The sequence below is a fragment of the Erithacus rubecula genome (genome assembly GCF_903797595.1).
Source record: "Erithacus rubecula genome assembly, chromosome: 4".
Lineage (NCBI taxonomy): Eukaryota > Metazoa > Chordata > Aves > Passeriformes > Muscicapidae > Erithacus > Erithacus rubecula.
The window spans coordinates 3,075,448-3,094,153 of NC_136686.1; the positions used below are offsets into that span (position 1 = coordinate 3,075,448).

General features: G+C 39.8%; 1 protein-coding gene across 6 annotated transcripts in view; it reads right to left on the reverse strand.

Moving 5' to 3' along the window:
* Window positions 1–18,706, reverse strand: part of ERC1 (ELKS/RAB6-interacting/CAST family member 1) — a 256,843-nt gene that overhangs the window by 39,357 nt on the left and 198,780 nt on the right. For all 6 annotated transcript variants that reach the window (XR_013773970.1, XR_013773971.1, XM_079303739.1 and 3 more), the window contains one exon: window positions 8,256–8,400. Coding sequence is in view for 4 of the 6 variants with exons in the window: in XM_079303739.1 (XP_079159865.1) it covers window positions 8,256–8,400 (145 nt within the window). In the remaining 2 variants the exon portion in view is untranslated. The remainder of the gene's footprint in view (window positions 1–8,255; window positions 8,401–18,706) is intronic.

Below are 18,706 nucleotides of genomic sequence, written 5' to 3' on the forward strand. Positions count from 1 at the left end.
CCATTAAAGACAGGAAGAGATAAGCATAATGTACCAAGTCAGCACATTTGGAATGCTGATTGGGTAAAAGGACACATGTGTCTCCTGGACAATTGTCACTGTCAGGTAAAATAGTCCAGATGAACTGGAATCATTTAGTACAGAAAAACCTGCATCCATGAAATGAAATGAAATGGATGAATAGCTGAAGGAAAACAAATAGCTGTAAGGATGATGATACACCCATCTTCACCAAGTTTGAGCAAGTAATTCAAAATCTTCCTGAACAAAGGGTCTACATGATACAATTTAAATGTAATCATAAACTCACCATTTTTTCTGGTCATCCTTCAGACACAGTCAATCCAAATTCCAAGAGTGATGTCAAACCAGCCCAGCCACAAGGACCAGTGGTTGGAAAGTCTCAAATATTTTACCCCTGAGGCACATCCTGCCCTGGACAACAATCAGGAGCAGTTGTGCATGGGTCCTTCCCAGCTACCCCACAAACTATGGAAGTTAAGCAAAAGATGTACCCATAATTGTATTCCTTGAATGAATGACCATGTGTAATCCTGAGCTGTTCTAAACCACTCTTTCTGAGACTTCATCTCATGACTCATCAGCTTAGACAAATGTTGTTAGGAACTATGCTCAACATAATATTTGTAGCAGAGAGACAGAATGAATTCCATAAATAACTCTGTTGAATGTATGTATCACAGAGAACTGTTTTAATATGTTCTCTTTATTTAAGTGCAAACCACTGTGTATCAGACTGTGGTTTGGGCCACAATAACTACAGGAAACCACTGTATGGAACAACAGTGATGTCAAATGACAGTGACCATTTTTACATTGCACCAAGGTCCAGCACTACTATTCATAGACCTTTAAGGCCCAAATTAGATTTTCCAGTGCAGTCTTCTGAGGAGCCCCAAGCTCAGCAAGCATTCTCACTTCTTTAATGCTAACTCCTTTAATTTTCATTCTTTAATGCTAACAAACCTTGTTCTCCCAGGGGGAGCCTAACAATCTTTCCTGATATCCAACACTATCAAGTAGGTCACCTACAGTAATGGGATACAGGATCTCTCAACTGCTAACCTAGACTTGTCCAGCAATCCTGATTTTCTACAGAGGCAATGTTGCTTAAATAAATTCTTATAGGAGTTCATAAGCCTTATATGAGAGCTACTGTATATGTGGCACTAGGCACTAAATGCTGTTGGCAATTATCCACTTAATTTAAATTTATTTGTGCAAATTTTTAGTCCATTAAAAAGCTGTAGGACTAGAAAATTAAAGTCTCAATACATGGAGTAAATGGTGGAATATTTCTAATGGAGTGAAACAGGATTTTGAAACCTGAACTCAAACTTGGGAAATATTAATCCTTATAGTATTTTAAAACATTTTATAAATGTCTAGATAGAAAGGCTACCAAGTGCTGTACTGTCACGTGAGTTCCACAATACCTCTATAAATCTTAAAACCCTCTCTCAGTGAGGCAAAGCACCTTCCTCTTGCACCAAACCTACACAGCTATACTCTAAAACCTCCAGGCTGTGGCATGGGCTGAAGGCACTGACAGAAAGCAGACAGGGCTGTTTGCAGCAGCTCCAGAGGCCCAGGAAGATGCACTCACATGGATCCAGCAGGTTCCCTTCCCTAGCATTATGCATCCAGCCACATAACATCTTTATTTAGTCATGCAAGAGGCAAAGGGTGAAGGTAAAGGAGGAGGGAGAGGGGAAAGAGTGTAAGTAATGCCAGGGAAAGAAGAAATGCTGCCCCAGAAAAGACTGCTGACACTGCACTGAGTGCTGTTACTGTGCTAATAGATGCTTAAAAATGATGGGGAAAAAGTCTGGAACACATGGCAGGGAGAAGGTGCTTTCTTTTAATCAGTGAGGGCTCCTAGTGCTGTGCTCCAGGAAGCAGAGCTCAAGGGCATGACAAAACCTTGCTTTCTGTGCCTGCTCCCTGCTGTCAGGGTGCTGGGGTCTGCTCCTGGCAGAGACTTCCCCCTTGACAGAAACAATTACTGAGGAGCAAAGCCTGGCAGAATAAGCAGAGCTGTGATTGATAATCTGGGTGCATTACAGGCCTTCGACAAAAGCCACGATGCTTAAACTTGACAGCTGGCAATGCTTGATGAGGGCCAATTAGTGGATATATATTAACTTCAGCCAGGAGTTTCTTCTGTTTCTAGTCCAACAGCTTCCTCAATAGGAAGTGCACAGAGTGATTTCCCCCACTCCTGCCTCCTCACATGTATGCCAGCTATACTGCCAGCAGAGCTAAGAATATAGTATAAAAACTACATATTTTGGCACCTTTTTGTATTAAAGGCAGTAATTGAAAACTGAGTACCTTCTGTTCTGCCTAGTACATGAAAAAACCTCTGACATGGCACCCTTGAACTCCTGTGCCTGTTTTTAACTTTCTTACCACAAAAGTTTTATTCTCCCACTTTTACATCTATTTGCAGCCTCGTCAGTGCAAGTACATGGGTACTGTGGTAAAGAGAGCAATAAACAAAGATGGATCATAGTGCCCTCAATCTCATCACTCATTTCAAATACTCTTCCTCAGCTATAAGGAGGCCACTACCACCATACTCAGACAACTCACATACATATTGCATATATATATATATATACACATATTCCTAGACTTCCTAAGTTCCCTTCTGACAGTAGTTTGAGAGATGCCTTCCCTCACTGCAGGAAGCTCCAGACTGCTGGAACTTTTCAGAGAACAACAAGGGTTTTGTCACAAATCAGCACCACATTGAGTAATTACCTGCAGTGACTATATCCAGGTCACCTGAAGAAGAAATTTGCTTGCTAACAGGGTAATCACTCTCATCAGACACAGTTTCAAACCAGGGCAGCTAAGGTAAAGCAAAGACAAGCTGCACGCCCTCACAATCTGTATTATTTCATTGGGCAGGGTGGTAACTGAATCTGCCAGAAGTGTGGTCATGCTGATACAGCTCCACAGCAGCAAGAGGAAAACATTTGCCTGTGGGTCTCCTTTGGACCTGTTTTACATTTTCTTGTTATAAACAGAAATTACTCCAGCCAGTGGAACTGCTTGGAAAAGTTCACAACAGAGGAGTGTCAGGTGTCAGTGTGCAGAGTTTCCAGGGAAACAAGTAACAGTGGAAAAATATAATTTTTGGGGTGAGAAGCTACTCTGGAATCTACAATTCTTTCCTTTTTCTCATGATCCCATGAACCACATTTACTTGGGAAACTCGTCTTTGCAGTAACTTGGTCTCATAAACAAAGCCAGTGAAAATCTTACAAGGAAGAGGCATAAAGTAGAACAGAAAAAACACCTTTGGTGCTTGCTTAGATTAAATGTATATTGAATATTGCATCAATACTATTATTACCAGTCAATTATTAGTTATTTGGCCATTGCCAAATAATTCCTCTCCATTTGTGGGAATGTTTAATAACAGCTCCTCAAAATCATGCTGGCCTACACAGGAAGGCACAATCTTGATGAGGATATAGAAGCAGAAGGGAACAGCAGGTATTAAAGACTCCTCTGAATGGCAAGGCTGACTACAAAACCCAAACTTACAATAGCATGGGGTTTCTTGTCTCCCTTTATTTGAAATAGAAAAGAGCTATTGTTGAGTGAACAGCAAGAGTGTCTACAACAAGAACATGACAGATAGTAAATATTTTTTTCTATGCTCCTAATAGAAAAAAACAGTAATGAGCTTAAATTGCAGTAAGAGACATTACATATAATGATAAAGAAAGATTTCCCAGGACTGGAGGTCTCCTTCACTTAAAGTTCTTAAGAACAGACTACAGATCTAACTGGATGAAACAACTCAGTTGTAGAGAGCTCTCTACTGAGGCCAAATATGCACTAACAGTTTGCATGACAGAAGAAAATGTATGTTTATGAAACACATGGAGAAAGCTTAAGCTGGGTGGTTCTCTGAGCATACTGAACTATAGAATGAAAACTCAACATGTTCTTAGAAGACTGAGGAACTGATCTGAAAATAACTTTTATTTAGGCATAGACAGCATAATAAAGCATATGTAGCATTAATCTAACCTGAAGTCACATGAGTTCAAATGAAAATGTTGAGATTGTGTCATCAGTAACATGAGTCGAGATAGCTCCTAGTAACTTCTGCTATAATAATAATAATGAAACATTATATAATAATGTAAGTGAATATGGCTACTTACAAACAATTAATTTGAATAATACTCCAGGCTGTCAGAAAACACTAATGCTGTTCAGAGCCTTCTAAAAATTTTAACATCATTACTTCACATTTACGGCATGGCAGTGACAGAGATGCTGGTCAAGCCAGGCATCCAGTGTGCCACATACACACTGTATAAACACAGAAAATGACAGTCTTTGCTACACACAGCTCCTAGCAGAAAATTCCAGCTGTTCAAGACTCAAAGCCCACAGACAGGAAAACCTCAGCCCCTTCAGATATGCCTTTCCTTTACCACTCAGAACTGTGGAGTGCTGCTTTGCTCTGCTGCAGTAAATAGAGGCTGATATTAAAACTTAGCTTGATGAGGAAAGGGATAAATAGCAAGCAGGCTATTTCCTAAACAGCTGAGCAGTGGCTGTGCTCCTCCAAGCAGGCCAAAGCTCCCTGGGTCCCTGCCAGGCCGGTGTGACACCCTGGAGGGGCCCTCTCTGCACCACATCTGGACCTGGTTACACAACTGCAGCTCTTGCATCAGCCTGGCCCCTCCAGAGCAGCAGCCTCCCAGCCACTGCCTCTCCATCAGCTACCCACACAGACACAGTGCCCTGGAAGGAATAAATTGGGACCACATTAGCTGGTGACCCTCGCCCTGCAATGGTCCTGCCTGTCTGATGACAGAGGAAATCCCTCATCCAACCTGACAACCAATATGAAACAGGCAGCTGCATTTACTGGAGAGCCTGGTCAATGCTGAGCGCCTCATTAGGAAATGGGCTCTATATTGAGGCACATTCCTGCAATTCAGAGCCTAGAAACTCTAAATTAAAACAACATTGATGCCATATCCTCTTTCTAAACTGCTTCTCTTCGTCCAAACTTTAATGCACATACTTAGAGAAATTAAAGAACCAAAATGTCTTTGGCAGGACCCCTTCCCTCTCTTGTGCACAGTACCCTTCCCATGTGAGCAACCAGGAATGTGACAGTGTTGGGAAAGGGGAGAATGAATGGAATAACAGCAGAGCCCTCCAGATTCTGGATACCCTTCCCTTGATGAACATACACGTCTCCACTGATATCTTTAAATAAACAAAATCACAGGAAATCCTTTGAAACCAGTTTTTGTTTTGTGAGTGTTGTACCTTTCTACACTCTAAGAAAGGTCCATTAACAGCAAGTCAGCCAATGGTAACCAGCACAAGCAATGAAAAGTCATGATTCCAATCCTATTCCACACACTTGCATCCATTCACACTCACCACTGCAGCACAGTCAGGAAACTGCTTTCCTAAAGAAATCTGTCACAAGCTCTTCCCAGCCTGCAGTGAGATTCAGCAATGTTGGTACCAGAGCAGGCACAACTCTTCCCACAAACCACCCCTTCCCATATTGCTCAGCATTTCTGTCTGCATCCTACGCACGCAGAAATGGGAATCTTTAACTCAGCTGAGTCTGACCACCAACTGAAAGAGCTGCTTTCCCACCACAAAGCCTAAGCACTTCCTAGGAATGGAAAGGACTGAAATACCAGATACTTATCAGGGAGCTCAACAGGTCTGAAACACGAATGACTGAGGTCAGGATCCCAGCTCTGAATCTGAAAGGTTTATTCAACCTTTTGGGTTTTCAAAGTCTTCCAGAATATCTTAATTTGTGGCATCACTTGCCTTCCTTGAACAGCTGTGTTTAATACATCTTCAAGTCTGAAAGATTTTTCCTTCACAATTTCTCCTGTATATTTAAGAATTACAGCTAAACTTGTAGGAAGTTCCTGAAAGGTGACATGGTTCTGTGGAACTGGCAAACAGATGGACCCTTGTTCTCAAGATGCAGAAAAGGGTCCATGTAGAGAAGGCTTAAACTGAGGAAGCAGCACAGTTTTTTTGTTGGAAAATATGAGGCTGGTGACCTGAAACAACTGAAGAGGAGTGCAAGGGCCAAGTACACAGAATATTTGCAAAGCACGTAGAAAAATGAGATTCCCCTTGACTACATCAGTAATGAAAATCCTGTAAAATCTCACAGCCATCTCTTCTGACCCATCTCCTATTTCTGGAGCTGTCAAAGTTGGTGTGATTTGAATTTATTCAGAAAAAGTACATACTAAAACTACTGGCACTGAAAAAAAAAATAAATGGAATTTTAGATTCTCTGCAACTCATACAGGTGGTGAGTAATACTCTCTTATAATAAGCAATAAGGAGTTCTTCTATCAATGTGTTGAAAGCTGCACACAAAAAAAACCAGATACAAGATGACACATCTTTAAAACACAGGATAGAACTTAGGGAGGATGTGTCAAATCTCTGTTTGGTCACGTAAATATTTGTCATGTATGTTTTAAATATAGTTTAGATTGTTTATACATAAATATTTATTCTGCCTTGGGGATCATGTATGTATTGGAAAATACCTGTGAATTGATAATTATACTACACATAAAGCTTTTATTTATACTATTCATAGCACAGATGTGTTGAGGATATTATTTTCTTCTTTCTTCATTATTTTTTCAGATTAAAAACTTAAACAATCTTAAACAATGACAAGTCTTTATTGCTGATGGCAGTTTTGGAACCAGAATCTTCAAAGGCATTTCAACAGCCCAATTAATTATTTGAAAAAGGACTCCTGCTCCCACCTAAGATCATAATTGGTACAACTACATACCAAGAACAATTCCAAATTTATCTCCTTTGCAATTTTCATTTATTTGGGAAATTAAGTATCCCACACATACACACAAAAGCACTTAGGCATCCTTAAGGGAAATGGCCATGTCTCTTCAGGAGGAGTTTATGTTACTACTGTTATTCACAGCACTGAAATATAACAATAGGAACTACAACGTTTAAAAAAAAATATTTATCTGAAACCCAAGTCATTACAGATAAGCACAATGCTAATATGTTAAGTAAATATACACAAATTACAAGTACTTGATATTGCTGTGACCACTTCTGATTCCTGGTTTAGTGGAAAACCTGGCTGACCAGTGACTGCAATTTCAACTGTTGCTCAAAAGTAAAAAATACAAGACTATAACCCATACTTCTTGCTCATTCTAAAGCTGCATAGAACTCCCCAAAATTACTGTTCTTAAATTAAACCATAAATAATTATCTTAAACAACACAGCCAATAACCTAGTTGTGTTTGCTAAGGAAGAAGCACAGAAATCACAATGCCCTGTTTTTGTCTTATGTTCTCTGACAGCAACAGAAATCATCTGGTTGACAGATGAAATGTTGCACATAAAACTTTATGAAGATGGAAATGGTGGCACTGAAGAAGTTGATACTGGATTGGCAGCAGCATATGTGCTATTACAAGGAATGTGGCAAGGGAATAACTCAGCAAAACCCACCAGAAGTGCTGAAGTGAAAAATCTACAGAGATTTATTCAGATCCTAAATCTCTTACTGCCAGGGATGCCTTTTGCTTCCTCTGTGTTTTACTGGCAACGTGCTTTTCACATTGCATTCAGTACTGGAACATAATATTAAATGCTTGAACAGAAACACATTTTTCTAATTGTTATGCCAACACAGAAAGATCTTAGAAACAGGAGAGGCCAGAAATAGAAAGGGACCAATCTCCTCACAAGCATGAGACCTCCCAGAGTCTATTCTAGAAGCTGGCAAATGGTGCTCCTGTGACAATCAGAAATCACAGGAGAGACTGTGGAGTGTAACATTCATATTTGAGCTCTACAGCTAGAAGTTCCTTCCAATTAGGCTTCAACCTCAACAAGGCAAACACAACCCCCCAAGAAAAGTATCACTACTTTTCCCTGAATCTGTGACTACTTGTGCCTGTAGAGGATAATAACCAATGCCCTCTTCATTCACAACTTCCTATACATACTATCACACATTTAATTCTCAGGCAGTGACACAAAGAAACTTCCCTCAATGCTGAATCCAGCAGCTCCTTTGAAATTGTTATTTATGCAGTTTCTGCCCTTACATACAACAGGATTATACATTATTAGTTCCATAAACCAAGATGCTAATTCCACATTAGATTATTAACTAGATTTTTCCAAGCCCTCCTGTACCCACCTGCTGCTTGAGCTGTTGCACAAGACGGTCTTTCTCTCGTTTCAGTGCAGCCACTTCATCCTGAGTCTTCTTCTTAGAGGATGAAAGTTCTAGCAGAGCAATATTGGCATCTTTTTCACTAATGGCAGCAAGAAGGGCTTCTTGTCTGGAAACAACCCAAACAAATTACATTGTTATCCTGCAAAACTAAGAAGATTTCTCGACAAATATTTGAATATACCATAAATGCTGTACCAGTGTGCAACTGAAAAGCAGTAATAAATATTTTTGTTAGGGCTACACATTTGTTGGTGGAACAGCAAGTCAAGACTCACAGACCTCCCCTTAAACAACTGTGCTGATACCAAATTGCAGTTTAGATGGTAAGAAAAACACATTATGCTTTTCTTCCGCACTCACCTTCTCGGTTTTTAGTAACTACTATTCATTAGTACTTTGGCTGAACATTTTCCCATACTGTTTCCCTGTAGCAGGAAACTCTTACAAACAGAATTCAGAAACATTTTATACATACTGAGAAGAAAGGAGACAATCAACCTAACTGAAAAAAAGCAGTTCTTAAAGAAGCCAAAGGATTGTGCCAGGGAAAGCAACCTTTTCCGTCTTTCTACCTTAATTTGCATCTTTAGCTGGTGATGTGCAACAGGATTTCAAAGAAAACCTTGGCTTTATTGCCCAGTAGTATTGGCTTTTCCCACCTCTCATCACCTTGCAAAGAAGGAATAAAATGAGGTCCTAAATGTATGGCATCATACAGGAGTGATGATGAAAGACATACCAAATACTACACATTTCTTATCTACATTTCATCAAAAAAGAAAGTTGCAAATGTACTTTGCTGCAGCACTCAATATCAAGAAGTTTATTATAAGGATCTCAACTGAAGCCACTGTCTCAAAAATGTGAAAAACTCATATATTTCAAAAGGAAAAGGTGCATTTCCACAGATAAAATTGTTCACCATCTGAGAGAACACTGGACTTACACAACAGACTTTTTGTGTGTGGAATTTCTCTCTGGGTTTACACAGGTGTTTCTTGTACAGTCCAAGAGAGTTAGCTTGCTTTAAATGAACTACCAGCATATCAAAAATATCACAGATTCAGTGTCAAGTGTACTTGGATCCTCTCTAGATCACATCTAGAAAAACACTGTTTTCCTTTCAGAATGTAATACCATAAGGTAAAGCAAATTTTTTTAGAAACTTTAGGACAGCCATACATTTAGGATAACCATAACATACATAACATACATTTATGAAGAAATACAGATATTCTGGTGGCTTAATGGAGGCAAAGAGTAGAAGAAAGAAAAAGGTGCACATCAGATTCCCAAGATTGTAGGTGTGGGAACAATGGATAATGGGCGTGTTATTATTGCCATTTCGTTTCTGCTGCTTTTGCTTTATGGAAAAGTATCCAATTTTGGATGTCTGCCTGAAACATGAAAAATACCAATAGGGTGAAGTGACAGAACATGATCCATGACCTCTGCTTTTTTTTCCAGCTATCGGTATCCTGGGAAAGACAGGCTGGCTTGGAGATCTGGTCATTTTCACTTTCTTTAGAGTAATCTGTTTTGATTATAAAGAAACACTTATTCTTTTAATAGTAAGCCCACAATCCTTGCTGATGATTCAGGACCAGAGCCAAGAATATCTCTGTAACTCTATCTATGGAGCCATTACTCTGGTATGGAAATTGGGGGTGCCTCAAATAGCATGTAAGCCATACACCTTCTGCAATCAAATCCTTTGCTGCCCATCTCTGCTTCTTAGGTGAAAACCCCAAGGCCAGGAAAATGAGGTATGGATAGCAGTCCATCATTTTTTTCCCCGCTGAAAAATCTTTGCCACCATGTCTTAGAAAAGAACTTCCTACTGGCCAAAACTTCAGTGCTGTGCTGTGAGATGAGGGTGCTGGTCAAGAAGCAGGGTGAAAGCCATTGTGGCTTTCTGACTGTTTTCTGAGAGAGCTTCATCCCCAGGGAGGCCAGCAGAATATGGTGTGAGACAGGTGATGTGCCAAGAAGGACAAAATGAGCTGCTGTGTCCATGGTGGCAGCAGCACGTGAACGAACCTGTCCCTCAGGAGTGCTGCAGTCAGTCCTGCAGGCTCAGGCACTGCTGCAGGCTTGGCTCCTTCTGCAAAATGCTTCTCCTCAGTTCACCACATTGGAGGTCCTGAAATGTTCTCATGAGCAAGCAAAACATGCTGCACAACCTGAGGATGCAGATCTTTTCAAATGCTGGCTAGAGCCAGAGTCACTGCATGCTCACTGAAGTTAATTCAGGTATTTCAGAGGCTGGCACTAGTGTAGCTGTGCCAACATCAACTCAGCAGGGGAAAAGTGCCCATTTATCTCCTCACTGGAGCAGGTTCTGCAGCCTGAAGGGAGCTCTACAGCAGCTCACAAGAGGTAATAAGGCTGTAACAGCAGAATATACCAAAGGAAACCTGAAATGGCAACAGTGTAGAAAAATCTACTGAAAACAGTTCCAAGTTTTCCTCCAAATTGGACAAAAAGGGAGATTAGCTTTCTCCTATTTACACTGGAGCCTTTCACTGAATGTGGATCAAGATCAATACAGACTAGAGTGGTATCCAGATCAGTAGGTTAAATTCTTAAGAGACAATGGTGGCTGTAATCTCAAGATCAGTATCAACATTATTTGCACTTTTTGCAGTCTTCAAAAAACAATGCAAATAAAGATGGGTTTGCCTTTTTAAAACAGATGACTACAGAACAGTTACAGGCCAGTAGAGCATAGAGATTTGACAACATACACAAAAAATAGCGTGCAAATGCATGTCTCCTTCAACTCTTGAACAAAAATGTCTGATTTAGGGAAGATAACTGGGCAACAATGTACTATTACACTACTACTAATTACTAATATAACAGAATCAAACTGTCTTCAAATAAGTTTCTATGGTACTTGGTTTCAGAAGCCTATGTAATTCCTTCAAAGCCCTTTCCTAGGAAAGGAGAAGCTGCCTTTTGGTAAAACACAAGAGGAGGTGAACTTAAAAAAGCAGTTCTGTACTTTGCAGTACTGTTACCAGGGTCAAAGCACTAGAATATTTATCAGCTGTATAATTAGAAAGAATAACAGACTGTGAACAGCGCTGAATTAATGATGCTTCAAAACATGAAAACTATACATATTCATTAAAAGAACATGTTTACATATGTCAGGGAGAACACTTATTCCATATAGAAATGATATAAATATATTGTCCTGTAAAATTCTGAAAGTGTATGAAATAATAGGAAAACAACATTGATATCAGCAGCAGCTTTGATTTTAATGTCATGGAGGAACTGTGGTAATTCCATCGGCCCTTATTGTGTTACAGGTTCAAATCTATTTTCCTTCTGACTGGCATTAAACTAAAGTATTCAAAAGACACACACTTGAAGAGCTCAGGTAGCTAGAAGCTCATAGCAATCCAGTCAGTTCCTCCAACACAGACTGCTGCATGAGGGATGCAACATGAGGGATGATTAAGCTGCCAGCGTTTCCAATCTGGCATATTAAGATGAACTGTAATTATGGCTGTTGTGCCTTTAGTACACAAGAAAGCTTCTCCTGTTTTGTGAACTGTTTACTCATGGTAAAGGCAGCAACCACCACAGAATGACAGAGGTGTCACTCATAAGGGACTTATTTCAGTTGTCTGATTTTTTTGTCCACTGCATTTAGTGCAAGCCTACAGAAAATGCTGCTAAAAGCTTTTAATGCTTCCCTATCAGAGACATTTGTTAGCCTTACCCTGGTGAATCACCATCACACTAAGTGCATTATTTGCATATGAATTAAAAACCCTCCCATGATGTGATAACAACAGAAAGAACTCCAGGCAGACAGATTTGGATACAGTCCTGTAGTGTTATGAGAGTTAGACAGGCAACAGCCTAGAACATAAAAGCACTGGGACATGGCATTCAGTAATTTCATGAGTTGAGCAGAATGACAGGGTTTGGGTGGGTCACACTCAATAAACTCTTAAAAAGTAATTAGGAGCACAACACACACTGATTCAATGGGCCAGAACCCCTGGCTCTAACACTGTCCTTTTCATCATAAACTGTTTACCACAACAACAGTAGTTCTGAACTCCACATTCTTTCCTACTTTTTTTTTTTTTTCTCATTATAGAACATCTTCAGAAAATTAAGAAACTATGACTTGCAGTAGCTCATAGGGAGGAGACAGTCCTTGCAGAGCTCTGGTTATCAGGATTTGGTTCTTAAAAATAACTTTGAAAAAGGTAATTATACCAGTGAATGACATTTCATGATGCTAACAGACTAGTAACTCACTTAATATGCAAGCTGCCAAATTCTGCACTGGCTGTAATTTCTGCAGCATTTAAGATGCAGCCCAAAGTACCCTAAAGTGAGCAAACTGCTATCCAAAAGAAACAGTAGCTACCTCTTACTGCAAGAGAGTGGGAAAAAAATGTAACTTGGCAATAGGTACTACCTGCATTTTTTTCATTACAGCTGGGAATAATCAAACCTCAGGCTGCAAATTAATTTCCAAAGCACAGCCTTAAACCTTCAGATAAAAGGGATAACACCACACTCCTTCCATTCCAGTACTTGCTTTCTGAATCAGCACATCACCTTTCCCTGGCCTGGCTGGCACATCAGGAACCTTTCTAATCTCTGATCTATGGTCCTACAGCTACCAAAACAGAACCTGAGAATTCAAGCAAACCAAATGAGATGAAAGCAAGAGGTTTTGGTTATCAGCAAATTGAAGCTTTCTGAATGTGCACCTTTCCACTGGTCCTTTCAATATCATTGCATAACTGTGAGCACAACTGGAAAACAAGACAAAAATATAAACTCTTTGTGAATACAGGTGTTTGGTCACAAAAGGGATGTCCCTTTAATTTTCCATTATAAGGATGGCATGATAACAATCAATGTGAATTCAATGACACTGGAAGCATTACCACTTGTACTGCTCTTGCTTAGCAAAGATACTGATAACATATTTAGACTTTCCTACACATATTTCCTGTAACATGTCAATTGTTTAGAATTTCAGAACTCCTTAGTAGGGTTGATAAGCAATGCTTAAAAGTCCTTTCCCTCAACATGCTTGATAAAGTCACAATTAGTCATATAAATATTTTATATTACCTTTCCCATCAATGTTTTAGCCCTTTCTTGTACTTAAGCTTTCCATCTTAATTTTATCACTTTGGCACCACAAGTAAAAATTTGCAATTCCTAGTCCTGCTCATGTCTCAGCTCTGAGCACCCAGAATTGCAGTGCAGCCTTAGAACTGTATCTGTCAGCATAACTAGAAAGAAATCTAACATTTTCACAGAGAACTATCAAACACACTACTCATTTCCTGAACTATTTTTATTGATGAATTCTTCAGTGAAAACCTGGCTGCTGCATGTCACAGCTGCTAAACTGATAGTCCATGAGCCTTACCTAGGTGCCTGTGAAGAGTGGAAGTTCTCCAAGATGTCACATTTTAGAAGGAACTTTCAATCCTGGCACCAGATGTTATGGGAGATCTGTTCCTTTGAAGGGTAGAATTTTTTTAAAGACAACCTTCCTTGTTTTAGCAGCAGAATCTGGATGAGAGACAGCAGTACTTACAAGGCTCTCGAGCTCCCCAGAACTGGCTTTTCTGAGAAGGAAGTCCTGAAGGGCATTCTTTCTTCATCTGCAGTTTAACAGCAGTGCAGACAGAGCACAAACTCAAGGAGTATCCTTCATCCAGGCAACAGAGGCCACCAGAATACATCCACCAGATTTTGAAAACCGACCTTCTAAGTAAGGCAGCTCCAGTTTCTTTTCCTGGGACATGGGTCAGGTACAGGTTGAGCTTTAACTTAGCATGTGGTTTCACAATCTGCTTAAGCTGACCCAGGACAGGCTCCTGTGGCAAGAGATGGTTCTGCCCTCCCCTTTCCAGGTTCCTGCCCCTCCCTGGTGTCAGCAGCACTGGCTGTGTATCCCTGCAGCCTGAGGAGCCAATTAAAAGCCTGAATAAACACGAGGAACCCAGATTCCTCATCCCTGGAGGAACTGCAGAGCTGCAGCTCTTCCTGACGCTGTGACAGCGTTGAACCCGCGCTGCCACAGCCGGCACTGCCAAAACGTAAGAATGGAAAATGAATCATGGAATTCACACTGATTATAACATATCAGACAACCACAATTACTACAGTGAAAACAATTGCCTTGATGTCTTTGTGAATCTGGCCCGCCTTGAAAGACGGTAGAAAGAAATTTTGGCTTTATCAGTCAAACTTTGAGAGCAATACTGCAACCTTACTGTGGCTCCTGATGATGAGAAAAACTCTGGTTGTGATTTATAACACAGTTGTTTAAAGAGAATTATGCAGCCTTTATACTCAAATCAAACAATAGAGCATCTACCTCCTTGCTAAATGACTACCATGTTATTTCTGGTTAGTATAATTTATCCCACTTGTGCATCTGTCTCATTTCCATGGCTGACATTCTGACAGGTGATCATACCTGCCTTCCTCTGTATTTTATCAGCTCACTGGAAAACAAGGTAAAGGCATTAACTTAGTTTTGGGACCATATTCATACTATCCCTCTTCTCAGTGCACTGTGGTTCCTTTGCTTGGTATTTTGTAGCAGTGGCTATAGTATAGAATATTCATTATTTATTTTTATTTCTGTTGGGAAATCTCATTCAGCACGAGCTTTTACAATTCTCACTTTTTTCCAACAATTTCGGCTTCTCCTAAATGTCTCTTTCTCTTTACCAAATTTTAAAGCTGCTGCCAATTCCATTTTGGATACAGATAAACAGTTTTGTAACTTTCTTAAACTTTTTCCCCTTTTTTTGTGATGTAAATACCTTAAAGTTTTGGACTTCTGATTTAAATAAATGCCCTTCTTCCTCTATGTGAACCTCCTGTGTTCTTCTTTCCAATTTACTTGCTACCTAGTAGTCTCCATTTTGCAGTCTATTACTTCAAAATTGGAAACTTCACTTTTCTAGCGTGGCTTTTTTTTCTTTGAATATAGGTTTCATCAATTAGTTATTACTACAGCCGAAGTCAGTTTTGGTGACAATTTTTTCTCTAGTGTCATCACCACTTACAACAATCCTGGAGTCTTACATCCTTACATCTTGGTGATCCAGTCATTATGCAGTTAACAAGCCTGGCAGTTTCTCTGATTTGTATCCAATAAATAGATATATCCTACAAAAACACATTTCTCCATGATTACTTACATTTAACACAATATCATACCTTAAATCCATAGCAGGATACCATCCACTCTCTTAGTGCAACTTTTATGATCCTTACATTATTGTGACTCAAAGCAATGCTATAATTTATACTCCTTTTTATTTCCTCAAAACCTCCAATATAATTAATATACAGCCCCATTTCTTTCATTTTCAGCTTTCCTAAACAACTTGTACCCCCATTCCAGCTCTGATTATTTTTCTATTCCTCACTAACTGCTATTATCCCTGTGATATCCAGTTTTATGTTACATACCAGATGCATAGAGCTACTTCATTTAGTTGTTCTTCTACAAACATCTAAATATTCTTCCACATGTATCATTCCAAAAATTGTCTCATCAGAGCTATGGATTGCTTTCATTAATTATTGTCTATCTGGCTACCAACCTGGATGTGCCCTGCCTAATTTTCTACTCCTTCTTCTCTGATGGTTCTTCTGTACATTTGTTAAAGCTTCTCTTCCAAAATCACTGTGTCTGATTTCTAAAAAATATTTTCTTCAAGGTCAGACCTTTCAAAATTAATTCTGCAAAGGATGTATTTGGGCTTTGGTGGTAGTAACAAAAGCAGCACCAATGCTGAACTCTATTCCATCCTAACCCTGACTGTACCTGCATTTCAGTCTTCTCTGGTTGCTGCTGCTGCTGCCCAGGACAGGGGTTTAAAAAAGGAGCACAAGAAATGCCAAGTGTCTGGATAACATGAACAGCAGCATCAGGGGAAAAAGAGGCTGGAAGCATTTTCATTAAACACTGAGGCATCACTTTGCCTCCTGCTCCTGGTAGCTCCAATGACTGCTGCTTAAGTAGTGCCAAAAAAAAGTGTTTCTAAGCAAGCTGGAGTTGTTGAAAGGGTTGAGGACAGAAATGGAGCAGGTGTCAGGAGCCATGGATAAAATTTGGATATACTTAGTTCTGTAATTGCAGCAGAAGGGGCCTGAGAGGGTCTCATTTAATTTCCTTTTTCAGATCCGGGTCTGGAAGCAGGTGTAGCTACTTGCAGTCCCTGAGTGCAGAAAAATTGTTTGAATGGGCATGACAGCATTTTCTGATGAGTTCTGAAGATAACTTTCCAGATGCTTGAAGCAACTGGCATTCTACAGTGACTAGGGAGCATCCTACCACTTTCCTTTCTGTTTTTACCTCTATCTAGTGCCTGTTCTTCATGAGATGAAACCAGAGCTGCATGCAGTAAAAAGTTTAAGAGACTGAGCATGTGTACTCTGCTCCAGAACAAGCACTCTTAAGCCTGATCTAAACCATGCAAACAGACCTTTGACAACCCTTTATCAGACCCTGCTAAGCACTGTAATGATACACTCCTATTCAAAGCCTTTTTCATGTACAGATCTAAAGAGTTTTATTAAAATAAAGAGAAGCTCAGCCATCTTAAAGTAAGCTGTTAATGCCTGTTTTGTAATGAGACACCAGGTACATGAACCTTAAGTAACACATAGAAAATGAGAGAGCAAGTCATTCACATGTGAACAAGTTGGAAAAACTTCAATTTAGCACATTCTAGCAGCCAACACCTTTTCAAGTGAACAAATCTGAAGCTATGTTTATGCTTTTGTTTTAAAACAAAAATCTTGCCCAAACTGCCTTACTGAAGAAACATGATCACAGATAAATTTATAGATGTAACTCTTAGCATTTTAGAAAAAGTAATAAACCTCCAATCTCAAGGCTATGAAATAGAAGAAACATCATTAAACCAGCTTGTATCACATGAGAAACTGGCTGTCATGAAAACCTGCTAATACAATACATAAATGAAAATTCCACTACCTTCTTCTAATTAGCTTCACTTTCACTTTTCACTAAGCAACTTTCACTTATTTTGGTAAAGTTGACCTTTAATTGGTTGTACAATTGGTAAGAATTATATTTGGAATCTACTTAGTTGTTAAGATATATGGCATGGTTAATTTCTAGCAAAAAAAAACCCAACTTGCTGAATTTTAAGATGTTTAAATTCTATCTGCTTTACAAAAAAAAAAAAAAAAAAAAAAAAAAAAAAAAAAAAAGTAAATAAAAAAAAAAAGGGGCAGAAAATAAATGCAAGGCAGGGTGAACATGTGGGATGTGGACAACTTGTAACCCTGACATTATCCCTAAGAAATAGGTATTTTGGACATCAATAAAAATTCTGAGCATTTTCTGAAGAGTACAGACTAATGAATTTACAGGGAAAAATCAGGATGCTTCACACAGAAAAAAATATTTCAAAAACTGAAAGAGCAGCACCAAAATGCTAGATTTTAAAACTGAAAACTGCCAAATGCAAAACATCTAAACAAACAATGCCAACTGGAATAGAAACATGGCTTAGTGGAGCTGAGAGTCAGGAGCTTCTCTTCACTCCTGTCGTTTGTGATTTGACCAAAAACACATCACTTAACTACCTCTGTAAATGCAAATGCTACTGTTTACTAAAGAGCACATCTGGGAACATCTGTAAAACAGGGACATTCTGAGCTGAAAACAGTCAGGTCTCTTTTTTTTATTGTTTATTGTTGGCTAAAAAGGTGCACACTTCAAGATGTCTTATTTCACTGCACTGAGATTCTTCATCTTTTCACATGAGAAGCTACAAGGCTACAAAGGGAACACCTGAGCAGACACAGAGCAGAGTGGGCAAGACAAGTGGAACTGGCAGGCCAGAGCAAACCTGGCTGCATGGATTTATGGCAGCTCCCAGTGCAAGGCCCATCTGGTTGGGAAGGGGGAGGCTGGGAGACCAAGTGCCGCTCACATTTTTGTCATTCCTGCTGCGGTATGGCGCGAATAAATCACAGGGCTGAGGTCACAACAGCCAGCCCATAAAGTGATTCATGGGCCCAGCAGCACATTCCCCCAGGACTATGTACTTTATTACAGTAAACCTCAGAACAAGATACAATTTCCTGTCTCAGGGAGCAGCCTTTAAATCAGGACACCTGGACAGCCCTGCAGCCCTTACAGAACAATGGGTCTGAGCTGCGCCGCCGCCTCTCCTCGCTGGCCCTGCTGCCCTCACCCAATGCCACCTCCAGAGAGCTCCTCCTGCTGCACTTACTGTGGTGACAACACCATGCAGGCAACACACTGATATAATCCTATTCTTCAGCCACAGCTCCCCACCCAAGAAATAAATACTCTCCATGTGTTGTTTTTTCACTCCATTTTAGGTCTCCTC